This window comes from Vidua macroura, chromosome 26 (assembly GCF_024509145.1).
Source record: "Vidua macroura isolate BioBank_ID:100142 chromosome 26, ASM2450914v1, whole genome shotgun sequence".
Taxonomy (NCBI): Eukaryota; Metazoa; Chordata; class Aves; order Passeriformes; family Viduidae; genus Vidua; species Vidua macroura.
In genome coordinates, this window is record NC_071596.1 from 1,762,725 (window position 1) to 1,775,434 (window position 12,710).

Here is a 12,710-nt window from a genome sequence, read left to right on the forward strand (position 1 = left end):
CTGAAGATGTAACACAGTGCCCAGAGCAGCTGTGGCTGCCCCTGGATCCCTGCAAGTGTCCAAGGCCAGGATGGACAAGGCTTGGAGCAACCTGGGATAGTGCCAGGTGTCCCAACCCAAACTAGTCTGTGATTCCATGATTCTGTAACCCAAAACCAAGCTAGGAGTCTGGTCTTAAGAATGTGGACTAAGAAGGTAACATACACACACACACACACAAATCCCAAAACCCCAAGCCCCCCAAAAATCATTCACTTGGTTTATTTTGTACACCAGGTTAATAAACCACTCCCATCAAGGCAAGAGGTGCTGGGAAAGTGCTCAGAGGAAGTGGTCAATGAGGGTGAATTTGCTCACAGCTGTTCATGGGAGAGACAGACAGACAGACAGACAGACAACAGCTTGTTGCAGAATCTGCACTGGGCATTTCAGGGTCACCCCAGCAGGTCTCAGTGGACGGATGGCTCCAGACACTCTCCAGCAATAAAATCCTACAACAAACACAGAGCAGTCGTTAAGCAGAGCTCCCTGCACAGTGCCACAGCAGCCAACATGAGACATTTCAGAAGCCTCCAGGATCCAGGCAGGAGGTTTCTGGTACAGGAGCTGATCCAGATGTGGGTGGGCAGGCCTGGAGTCCCTTTGGGAGGGAGCACAGGCCACCACAGACACATCCCCTTTCTCTGCTCCTCTTTCCTGACACACAAAGTTCTTACTTCAAGATGGGAAACACAGGCTGTTGGCTCAGGAATAGAGCTGTGTTCCTAATACTGATTATTTTTAGGGAAGGAAAGCCCTTAGGAGGTAATTGAATTGCCTCTACACAACTTGAGAGATTTTCCACTTGAAAACTTTTCTCCATGCAGGTTGGATGGGGCTTGGAGCAGCCTGAGACAGTGGAAGGTGTCCCTGCCATGGCAGGGGTGGGACTGAATGGGCTTTGAGGACCCTTCCCACCCAAACCATTGGGTGATTTTATGGTTCTATGACTTGACTGTAAACATCACAATGACCCAAAATGCCTCCAGTTCAGCTGACTTCCAAGTCAAGTTTCATTCCTCTCTTGGTTACAGAAGGATCTGTGCAATACAAAGTTTGCACACAGTAAGTTGTTTAAACTGCAACAACTGTTGCTGAAAAAGGACTTTTAAAAGTACTTTAAAAGGACTTAAAAAGTCTGTGCTTTCCAAATGGACTGACTTCCCTACAAAATACTGTGTACCTGGAACACAAATAGCTCATTAATCAACATTTAGATGTAACTGTTATTCTGACCAGAAGAAACAAACACTGAGGTGGACAGACTTTCCTCTGGTCTCAGAGTTTCTCCATTAGCATCCTTTAATGAATGGAAAAATCTTCCTGACTCCTTTCTATCTGCAGCAAGGAATAAAGAAATCCAAAGCCTGCCTCCTAGAAAGAATATGCAGTTAGAGCCCCTACAGAAGGATTATCTAATTGCTGCTCCAGCTTTAGGGATGGTCAGACTTTCAGAACATTCAGAACAGCACTTCTGATATGCATTTAACAAAGGAAAAGAACCAAAACCTTGAGAAAGAAAATCTTTCAAGGAATTTGTAGAATACAATAATCAGCTCTGAAAATTCAATTTACTTTTAATACCAGTTACAAGGAGCAGAAAGGAGTCTGAATTTGCCTAGTCATAAAACTAGTCCTGAGCTTGTAGCTCTTCTGCTCAAGAACAGAAGTAAACAGATACATCAGAAGTAAAAAAATTAGCTTGGTCTGATCTCTTAAGAACTGCATTATGTTGTGGAAAACCCACTGCATCCAAAATAATCACTTGAAAAACATATTCTAATGAGTATTTCATCATTCTGGTGCTCTGTGAAGCTCCATTAAAATAAAAAGGAAAGAAAAAAAGGAAAAAAGGGAAAAAAAAAAAAAAAAAAGACTGTGCCCCAGGTAAAGAGGAAACTGTCAAAAACCCACTGTCACACCAGTGCAGGGTTATTGTGTTCAAGTGCTCTAGGCTAGGTTGGCCTGGACAGGGCTTGGAGCAACCTGGGATAGTGGAAGGTGTCCCTGCCTAAGGCAAGCTTTAAGGTCCTTCCAACCCAAACCCATCTGGGATTCTGTGATTTTATAATTCTATTGATTAAGCCAAGAGATGTACAAACAAATCTCACCATTAGAGGGAAGCTCAGTCTTCAGTTTTGTACTTGCCGCCGATGTAGGGAACGTACTGCAAGACCAGCTTCCAGTCTGTGGCCCAGATCACACCAACGCCAGCCACACCACCCCATGTCACCAGGGTGGGGGTCCTAAAGGAGAGATACACATCCAGGTAAACAACAAATTAGCACTGTGAAAGGCCTGGCAGATGCTCATGGCTGAGGCACCTGAGAAAGTCACTTTATCATCAGGAAAAGAGCTTAGAATTCCAGAATATCCTGAGTTGGAAGGGACCCACAAGGATCATCAGTGCAGCCCCTGTCCCTGCACAGCCACCCCAACAACCCCACCCTGAGCATCCCTGAGAGCTCTGGCAGCCTCGGGGCCGGGACCATTCCCTGGGGAGCCTGGGCAGTGCCAGCAGCCTCGGGGGGAAGAACCTTTCCCTGAGCTCCATGCCAAGCCCTGGCACAGCTCCAGCCCTTCCTGGCCTCCTGTCCCTGGCCCAGAGCAGAGCTCAGCCCCTGCCCCTCTGCCTCCCCTCGGGAGGAGCTGCAGCCCCCGAGGAGCCTCCCCTCAGTCTCCTGTGCTGCAGCTGAACGAGCCAAGTGCCCTCAGCCGCTCCTCAGCCCCTTCCCCAGCTCCGTGTCCCTCCTTGGGACACTCTCCAACAGCTTTGGGTCTTTCTGATCTTGTGGTGCCCAAACTGATCTTGTGGTGAGCAACTGAAACAACTTCATAGACAGGGAACAGCATTAGTCCACAGGGCAGCCAAGATATTTGACTGGAAAAAGCTCATAGTCTTTTACTTAAAGAGACTACTGCACAGCAAAGAGAAGATACACCGCTATATACTGCTGCAGCCGCATCCCGTCGTTTGCAAACACTTCTGCCCCGTCATTTTGCCTCCCACAGCCCTGCAAAGGCACCCACGGCACTGCTGTATTTACGTACGTGAAATAGCCAGCGCCGGGTGGGCCGCAAGCCCTTTCCCCGGCTCCTCGCCCCCTCAGCCCGGCCCGAGCCCTCTCCGCACCCCAGCACCATCCCCAGCACCATCCCCAGCGACCCTCACAGGGCGCGGAGTGAACGGGGAGGCCTCGAGCAGGGCTTCAGGAAGGGGTCGGGATGCCCTTCACACTCCCACAGTGCGCGCTGAGTGCGCGGCCGTGCCCGGAGGACGCGGCGAGGGGAGCGCGGAGCCTCGGGCCGGGCGGACAGACCCGGGCGGGGCGAGCAGAGCCCGGGTCGGAGCGGACAGAGCCCCGGGTGGAAGCGGGCAGGCCCAGCCAGCCCCACGCGGCGTGGACAGCCCGGTAGCTCCTCACCAGGTCCGCAGCAGCTGCGCGTAGCGCGGCCCCAACAGCTGGCTCAACATGGCGCCGGCGCCGCCTCACTCAAAGTGACCCCGGGCGGCGGAGGGGCCGCTCCGCGCATGCGCGGGGCTGGAGCGGGGCGGGGCTGCAGCGGAGCGGGCCCCGCTAGGGGGTGGGGGCTCCGCGCGGGCCCTGAGGGGACGCGGGCCGCCCTGAGGGGACACAGGCTGCCCTGGGGGGACAGGGGCCACCCTGAGGGGACACAGGCTGCCCTGGGGGGACAGGGGCCACCCTGGGGGGACACGGGCCGCCCTGGGGGGACAGAGGCCACCCTAAGGGGACACGGGCCCTGAGGGGACACGGGCACTAAAAAAACACCAGCCAAGAGGACGGACTGTTGCCACGCTGGAGAGGGGACACCAGCCCAGATGGGACACGGGGCTTGATGGGACACGAGCCCTGAGAGGACAGGCTTGTCTCTGTGCTGGAGGGGGGACGCGAGCCCTGAGGGGACACGGGCCAAGGGGACAGGCTGTCCCCACACTGGAGGGAGGACAGCAGCTGCCCTGGGGGAACAGGCTGCTCGTGCACTGGAGAGGGGACATGAGGCCTGTCTTTGCACCAGAGAGAGAACACAGGCCCTGAGGGAACAGGATGTCCCCAGGCTGGAGGGGGGACACGGGCCCTGAGGGGTGGCAGTGCTCCCGCACTGAGCTGGGATTGCTTCTCAGCCTCTTGTGCTGGAGGGACGTGCCCCCTTCCCAAAGTGGTTCCCCCATAGCCCGTCAGTGTCCCTGCAAACCGTCCTGTCACGGCCACTCCGTCTCCCCCAACAGGAGAGGGAGTTTTCAGCCAGGTTTTTCAGGAGAGGGTCAAAATCACCATCAATTCCATAATGTTCCCCAGGCTCTGCTCAGAGCCTGCTCAGCCTCTTGTGAACATGCAGGAGGAACTCTGGAACAGACACCCCAGAGCAGCTGTGGCTGCCCCTGGATCCCTGGCAGTGCCCAAGGCCAGGCTGGACAGGGCTTGGAGCACCCTGGGATAGTGGAAGGTGTCCCTGCCCATGGGATGAGCTTTAAGATCCCTTAGAACCCAAACCATTCCATGATTCTGTGATTGTCTAGCAGTGCGAGCGTGACATGATGGTAGTCTGGTAGTCTCATCCCAGCTCATCTCAAGCTGATAGTGACTCATCTCCAGGGAGGGAGTGCTGGCAGGAAGCTCACTTGGTGGCCACTGCCCAGCTATTAGGGAGCTGTATGCTCTCAGCAGCTCCTCTGTGCTGCTCCTTGCTCCTGTCCTCACCAGCTCTCCCAGCTCAAGCCTGCTCTGGTCGCCGGCACTCATCTGCTTTATGCTCCACCTTGTGCATTTGTTGAGCATCCACCTTCCAGGCTGCTCCCAAGCCCACACTTCTCCCTCATCTGGATCTGAGTTGTAAACAGCTGGCACAGGCTGCGCAGGGCAGTGGTGCAGTCGCCATCCCTAGAAGCATTAAAAAAATATGTGGATGTGGCTCTTGAGGACATGGCAGTCCTGCCAGGTTAATGGTTGGGCTGGATGATCTTCAAAGTCTTTCCCAATTTTAATGATTCTGTGATTTTATGGTGGAGTCTAAGGAAGGACTGTCATTCCATGCACCCAGAGCAGCTTGGGAAGGGCAGAGCTGCCTCACTGCTGAGAGAAGGCACCCAAGGCTAAGGGAGATTTAACCAGCCCCTGCCAGAGCCACTTCTCAGTTAGTCTGGACTGTTTGTCCTGATCTCTGCAGACAAGCCTCAAGCCAGAGCAGCACAGTGGAACACAAGTAGCAAGTCTGGGGAAGGAAGGCTGCTTCCAGGCAGATGCCTTGGCTCTGGAAGTGTCCAAAGGCAGGTTGGATGGAGCTTGTGGTCCAATGGAAGGTGTCCCTACTTGTGGCAGGGCGTGGAATGAGATGGGCTTTATGGTCCTTTCCAACCCAAATCAACCTGTAATTCTGTGAAAGTCCTGGGGGACCTTGGAGCCCGGAGGGCAGGAGAATGGGGCCAGGTGGGGTCGGGCTCTGTTCCCAGGGAGCAAGGGACAGGACGAGAGGAAACGGCCCCAGGTTGTGCCAGGGAAGGTTTAGGTTGGATATTAGGAGTAATTTCTTCCCAAAGAGGATTGTCAGGTACTGGAACAGGCTGCCCGGGGCAGAAGGGTGAAGTCACCATCCCTGGAAGTGTTTGAACAATGGATGTGGTGCTTGGGACATGGGTTAGTGCTGAACTGACTGTTGGACTCAATGATCTTAAAGGTCTTTTTCAACCTTAATGACTCTGATTTGATGAATTTCTCCCATCACCAGTCTGTGCTGGGATCCTGGATGGACTGGGGGCATTTAAGTGGATTTAACTGGATTTAAGTGGATTTTTTGTGGGTGCTCCCAGGGGCAGAGGCAAGGAAACAACAGTGATGCAGGGGGCAGGATCCACACCCAGAGCAAGTGTCTGAAAACCTGTCTGGTGTTTTCTTTTGTTTTTTAGTACAAGGCAAAGCCTTTATTCCAACTTTTCATTCCTAGGGATACAACATCTGAAGGACACATATGGGGATAAAAAAAAGTAATATTGTTATAAAATGTCACATTTATTGCTACATTACTGTTATATACAGGACAGTTCTCAAAATCTACTTTAAAAAAGTTAGGATTATTTAAAAATTCCAAATAATCCAGCCAGCTGTTTTGACACTTGTATAAAATTATTTAAAAAAATGAAAACAATTCATATCTTGAGGCACTCAGAAACACAATTTCATCCCCCAATTGTGATTCATTTCAAAGAGCAATGCATTTCCCACCCCCAAATACTTTATTTTTTTTTTTTTTTTTTTTTTGCTGGGTTAGGCATATATATATATATATTTACTATATATATAGTTCAAAACTATAATGTGTATCTGATTTAAGAACAAGGATTTCAGCCACTTAAGTACATCTGGATTTACAGATAGGCAGCATAAACATCAAAAGCAAGGACCATTTTTTAATTTTAAAGGCCAAAAACCAAAAACAACCCATAATTTCTACAGGGTTAAAAATAAACAACTTCTGCAGGCATCTCCCATCTGCTCTCCCACCCCCCATTCCTACAAAAATATAAAGAACATCCCAGGAATGCTTTGTTTCCCCAGAGAGCTGGAGCCCTCGGCACCCAACGGGTCATTCCCAGCGCTGGGATCGTCCCTGTCCTGCCTCGCCAGGTGCCTCTTTCCCCTCTCCTGGCACAGGAACAGAGGCTGCTGTGTGGCTTCCCACAGCTCCTTCCCTCCCAGGTGGCTCCATGGTACAAGGCTTGCTCAAAAGTTGGTGGGTTCAAGTGATTTGGGAAGACGTGGCCCTGGTGAGGGGAACCCGCGGTGTCCCCAGCTCGCTGCCTCCAGGAGCTCCACGCTGCCCGGGCACGGCCCAGGGATGCAGGGCACGGCCCAGGGATGCAGGGCACGGCCCAGGGATGCAGGGCACGGGGATGCTCTTTGGCCAAAGGCCTCGGTACCAGGACACCCCCTTTGGAAGCAGAAACCCCTTTGCTCTCCTGAGCTGGGCTGAGATGTCCCAGGGTGAGTGTTACGGCCTCGCCCTCCACCATGGCACGGGCTTGGCTGGGCCAGGGTGGGAATGGGGAGTCCTAAGGAGCAGGAGGGGTACAAAACCAGGGGAACAGAGATACCAACGTGGAGACCCGCGACAGGAATGCACTTGGCCCGGAGCTGGGCTGCAGATGGACACTCAAGGTTTGGCAGGAGGTCACGAGGAGCCTGCACCACCCTCCTGAGCAGAGCCCCCCTGCCTGTGGGAGCCCTTCAGGCCAAGGCACAGCCGTGCTGGCTCCCCAAAAGGGCTCAATTGTCCTGGAAATCAAAGTACAGAGCACCAGGTCCCCTGACGCCTGCCCCAAGGGCAGGGAGAGGCAGCTGTGCTGTGGGACACTGGCAGCACCCACCCCCCAAATCCTCCTGCCTGCACCCAGCTGATGGGCAACTGCTGGCATGGGCTGCCCCTCTGCAAAGGGAAACAGCTCCGAGATGCTGGCTGGAGAGATTGGGGAGCATGGGAAGAAGGGAAACACCCCTTCAGGCTGGGGTGGCTGAAGTTAGAGCAGCCTCAGCCAAGCCTGAGGCTCAGGTGTTGGAACAGAGCAGTCCGGGCAGCAGCAAGGTGGAACAGAGCTTCTCCTTTCAGGGGGCTGGAGGACGAAGGATGCTGGCAGAGCCCTACCAGCATTGAGCAGAAGGCACAGGAGGATGAAGGGTGCGTGGAGGAGCCTCAGGACCAGGCCCTGCCCCCTCCAGTTCAGTGCTCAGTATGAGCTGGGTGTTCCTACAGTCTCATCTGCCCCCTCCCAGCTCCAGAGCATAGGTGTCAAAATGGAGCTGCCAGGAATGAAGCTGGACCCTGAGGGCACAGGGAGCAGGAATCACGGACAAGAGCAGAGAGAACGGGCTGGGCTGGGATCTGCAGAGCCCCGGGAGAGGGGACAGGGATAAGATTTGCATAGGATTTTTAACAGGGCAAAGACCTTGTGCAAGCTCAGGGTACAGAAAACAGGCCTTGCTATTGCTGGTGTTGGGCAGGAATGGGGGAGTCCAGTGGCCAGGGCTTGCTCTGGGTTAGCCAGCACTGCAGGCAGGGGCTGAAGGCTTGTTGTGGCTCACCTCCATCCCCAGCTTTGCTTCACCTCCCAGAGCCCAGGGACGGAACTGGAGCTGGCCCAGGCTCCCCACTACAGCACAGCGGGGCCTGCAAGACGTTCCACTGGCCACAAAGTTGGCAGCAAAGCTCAAGGGGTGCAGGGGATTGGGGGTTTCCAAGCCTGCTATTTCTCAAGCCTCCACAACTGGAACCACCCAGTAAGGGCCCAAAGGCTCTGCTGGCTTCAGTAGGGACACTGGTGAGACACAAAGGACCTTGGAGAGCAGTTTCTGCCCCGACTCTGGAATTACAGCCTCCTGAGGAAACCACAGCTTGAGTCTGTCCTTCCTGCCAACACACCTCTGGGGGCCAGCTGTGAAAGCAGGGGAGCAGAGAGCTGCTGGCTGGGGCTGAGTCGATCTGACAAGGGGTCACGGGCAGGAGTGACTGCCACACAGCTGGAATTCTGCTCCCTGGGGCTGTGAGCAGGAGCAGCCACGCTGCCACCGCTGCCTGAGCACCAACCCATGGGAGGCTGCAGCTGCTTTGCTTTGGGGAAAAGGCAGGTGAAAAGGGAGAAGACAAAAATCTGCAATGTTACTGTTCATAGACCGGATTCCAGATGCTCCCCAGTAGTGTGGCATGCACAGCTCGTGTGCAGGGAGGCAGGGGGCTGCCTGAGCAGGGCAACAGGAGGCCCCTGGGCTGGGGACACAGGAAATGTCCCATGGCAGTGTCCCAGGTCTGCTGCTTCACTGATGCAGCCTGGGGAAAGAGGAACAAGAAGCTGCACAGAAGGGGAGGAAGCACCCCATCTGATGAAGGAAGCTTTGGGGGGGCTCAGTGGCCCCCAAAGAGGAGGGCACATGTCCCCAGGAGCAGCCATGCAAGCAAAGGCTGAGAGAGGAAGGAGAAAATGGAATAAATGGCACCGTACAGCGTGTCACCCCCACGTGACACCTCTCCTGGCAGCACCACTGCTGTGGGGGACACACAGACAGGCAGAGGAGCAGGTCTGGGGATCTGTAAGATCCCAAGTGGAATGGAGCAGAGCTGTGGGCTGGGGAGGGTGCAGACCTGGCCCTCGCTGACCAGACCTAAAGACAAGAATTTCATTGCTACGGGGTGACATTTCAGGGCTGGGCTGCTGGTATTTTGGGGACAGCACCAGGCAATGGTTGCTTTTAGAAAAGCCACTTTCCCTGGCAGGTTACAGGCACCATGCTCACACTGAGCCAAACACATTGGCAAGACAAAGGAATTTTTCCTTGCTGCTCTTCCCAATTGTTCCCTGAGCACCTGGAAAACAGAGATGCCACTGAGGCCAAACTGGGCTGGCACACAAAGCTGTCACCCTGTGCCATCGAGGCAACTCCAGGGACAGCACTGCCATCCCCTACATTGTGCTTTTGAGATGATCTCTCCAAACCCTGGCTCTGAGGGCTTGTGCTCAAGGACCTTCACCCAAGCCTTGCCATGGAAGGAAGTTGGCTGGACTTGCTGTCAAAGTAAATCTTAAACCACCTAAATGCAGCTGAAAAGCCCCATTTTTGTTGCAATGCCTGGGGATTCAGGGATGGTGAGAAAGGCTCTGGCTCATCACGATTCCTCCTTGGCCTGCAGGTCTAGGAGGGGATAAAGAAGTTCAGTAAATTTGTGAACAACTCACAAATCTTCTCAGGTTTCCAATTTTGTTGAATTTATGGATTTTTCTTGACTAGTCCCTTTAAGTCCAGTTGTCCATTACTGCCACCTCCAATTCTTGGGGCAAAATCAAAGGGTTTGTGAACCACTTTTAAATATTTTTTTTGTAGGGTTTCAAGCTTTCCAGGGCTGGGACACTGCTCCATCCCTCCTGCCCTGGGACAGGGGCACTGAGCCTGCCAAAACCCCTGAGCAGTGGGTACTTTGCAGCCCCAGCACTCTCACCAATAGAGCAGGAACTCCCATGGATGAAACAAAAAGCAGCTGCTGAGCCCTCCAATTTGCACTCCAGAGCATGAATGGGAGTCAAGGCTGCCACACATGGAGGAACACCTCATCCATCTCCCTGCCCACTGCTTCAGCACCCAGAATAGCCCCAGGGAGGGAAGTGGCAAACTTGAGCTGAGCATTTGAGGCTAAAATGTGTCTGTTGACACAGGCAAGAAGCACCTGGGTTACTGGAACCACTGAGTTTCCTGCCCTTCCCAGGAACAGAGCTGGGGCTGCTGAGCTCTCACCATGCAGAAGGAATGGTGGGAGCAGCAAGCTGGGGAAAGGTAGGAGCACCCAAAAGCTCCAGACTGATGGCTGGATGATGGGGAGCCCCAGGGCAGGGCCAGGGGCAGCAGGGACAGCCCCATCCTGCCCTGGCACTTGGAGTGGCTCAGCTTGGAGCTGCCACAGGGGCTGAGGCCACAGTGCCCACTCGTGGGTGGGAGATAAGCACTGCCCTGAGCACTTCCAGCAGGGTTTGCCAGAGCACAAAGCATGTGGAGGAGCACCAGGTTATGCCAAGAGCCTGGGGTTGCTGGGAAGTGCCACAGGACCTAATCCTGTTTGCCAGTCCCTCCCTTTCCCCGTGCCAAAGCAACACAGCTTCCCCAGGAGCCCAGGCTGGAGCAGCACAGGGAGAGATGGAGCCTGCAGGGGAGAGGGGAGTTCCCCACATCCCCCCAGACCAGTAGCCATGTCTCGTGCACCATCCTGCCTGACTGGGCTCTGCAGAGCTGGGAAGAACCAGGCACAAAATGTTTCACAAGGGGAAGGAGAGGGAAGAAATAAGAGCAAATTCCCAGTGGATGTTTTTCCATGGCCATCTCCAGGCCGGCTGCTGCAGCTCAGCACTGCCCAGCACCTCTTGTTTGCTCCACACCTCCAGGGCACCCAGAGGGGCTGCCAGGGATCCTCCTCCTGCTGGGCACACCAGAGTGGTCTGGAGTGACTGGGAATCCCTTGGAGTGAAGGGACAGCTGGCCCAGTTTGGCTGCTGGACACACGGACAGGAGCTCCTGCTGTCCTCCTTCCCAGTGCCAAGAGAGGAGCCCATGTGCAGGTGATGGTGGCCACTCACATCCCACGGCACAGTGCTGAGCTCAGTTTGCCTCTGAGGATGCCTGGGAGCTGTGACAGCAGGTGACAGCAGGTGACAGCGGGGTGTGAAGCCACCCCTCTCCCCGAGCCAGCATTTTGCATTTCCGATGGCGGCAGCTCCATTGCAAGAAGGGATCCTGCTGCTGCTCATGGCTTTGCCCAGCTGGAGTGAGCCAGGCCGCTGCTCCTCTCCTGCCTCCAGCACCTCAGTCTGCTGCTGCCTGCCTTCCTTATCCCACCGCTGCTCCGTGCTCCGGCTGCCTCTGCCTCTTCCCAGTGCTCCAGCTTTGTTCACTTGGTCTTTGTTCAGTGCTGCTCCTGGAAGTGCCTCTGGCAGCTCTGGCCTGTGGGAACAGGCGCTTCCCTCGTGCATCCCTTGCTGCTCTGCTCACCTGGAAGCACCTCAGTCCCTTCTCCTCCACCCGGGGCTGCTCTCTCGCAGCAGCTTGTCCTCCCCACGCCGACGCTCCGGAACAGCCGTGGGCCACGTCCTGTCCCCCGTGGGGCCTCGGGACCTCCGGGAACAAAGCAAAGCTCGCCGAGCCCCTCAGTCACTGCCCGGGGGGAGCGGGAGCACTGCTGCCACTCGCTTTGCTGTTTAACTTCCTTTTCCCAAATCAGAAGTGGCCGAAGAAAAGAGATGGTGAATTCAGCACGAGTTTGTTTTTTGTCATGGAAGGTACAAGCCAGGCAAGGAAGAACATTCCCTCACTGTGGCTACATTCGCTTTTAGTGGCTTTCTGAGCCGAATCTGAGAATTCCTCTCTTTATATCCAGTCTCTCTTAATACAATTTTAATATTCTGGTTGATCCTAAAGATGCAACGTTAACTATAGAAACAGCAGCAGAAAAGCGGAGGGTACAAGACATGTTTTTATACAAAAAAAAATTTTTTTGTTGCTTACAAAACATATGCAAAAGAAGCTAAAAAAACCAAAAGGCATTGCTATTTGTTCTACATAAAAAATCTCATAACTAATGTTCTTTTTTTTAAAAAAAGAAATATCAAGCTTAGGCACAATTTTGCTGCTGGCTGCTTGTGAACAAGCCAAGAGAACACGCCACCCCCTCCTAACTGAGTGATATGTATTGACTGTTCTGCACTTTATACTTAAGGCAATTTTTTGTTTCCGTTTTGTTTCTGACAAAGTGTTTTTTCCACCCCTTACGTCACGCCAGGATCCGTCTGCGTGTGTCAGTATGAGCAGTACTACAGTTTATGGTTCAACAGGGTTGCAGGTCACACCGAGGGTTTTCTTCCTACAGATCTCCGTATCCAGAGGAACAAAAAGATCTACAAATAAAATAAAATAAAAATAAAAAAAAAGAAAAGTCTGAAGTGATAGAGGCCCAAATGAGAATAAAACTGTGCTCCTTGCACAGGGGGCCCAAGGCTCCTGCTGCAGCTTGTCCCCGCAGGGCTGGGCAGGGCTGCAGCTGAGCTTTGTCTCTGTTTTGGTCAGGCCATCCCCAGGCACCCACTGGGGCAGGGGACACCAAGGGACTGTGGCCTCTCCATGCACTCC

The 12,710-nt window shown here is 53.9% G+C and overlaps 2 protein-coding genes across 9 annotated transcripts in view; both read right to left on the reverse strand.

Annotated features, from left to right (window-relative positions):
- Positions 1-245: 245 nt before the first annotated feature.
- On the reverse strand, positions 246-3,578 carry LOC128819435 (cytochrome b-c1 complex subunit 10). The gene is made up of 3 exons (XM_053999584.1): positions 3,465-3,578; positions 2,151-2,285; positions 246-491 (listed from the first exon to the last, which is right to left on the reverse strand). Exons 1-2 carry the CDS (start codon positions 3,512-3,514, stop codon positions 2,165-2,167), a joined length of 171 nt encoding a protein of 56 aa, XP_053855559.1. The 5' UTR covers positions 3,515-3,578; the 3' UTR covers positions 246-491; positions 2,151-2,164.
- A 2,359-nt stretch (positions 3,579-5,937) lies between these two features.
- The window catches only part of TCF3 (transcription factor 3), an 83,917-nt gene continuing 77,144 nt past the window's right edge, over positions 5,938-12,710 (reverse strand). For all 8 annotated transcript variants that reach the window (XM_053999239.1, XM_053999238.1, XM_053999237.1 and 5 more), the window contains one exon: positions 5,938-12,478. The gene's annotated coding sequence lies outside the window, so the exon portion shown is untranslated. The remainder of the gene's footprint in view (positions 12,479-12,710) is intronic.

Coding starts and splice junctions, on each gene's coding strand:
- LOC128819435 (XM_053999584.1), bottom strand. CDS start 3,514: ATGTTGAGCCAGCTGTTGGGGCCGCGCTACGCGCAGCTGCTGCGGACC. Junction 2,286..3,464: donor GCGCAGCTGCTGCGGACCTG/GTGAGGAGCTAC, acceptor TCTCTCCTTTAG/GACCCCCACCCTGGTGACAT.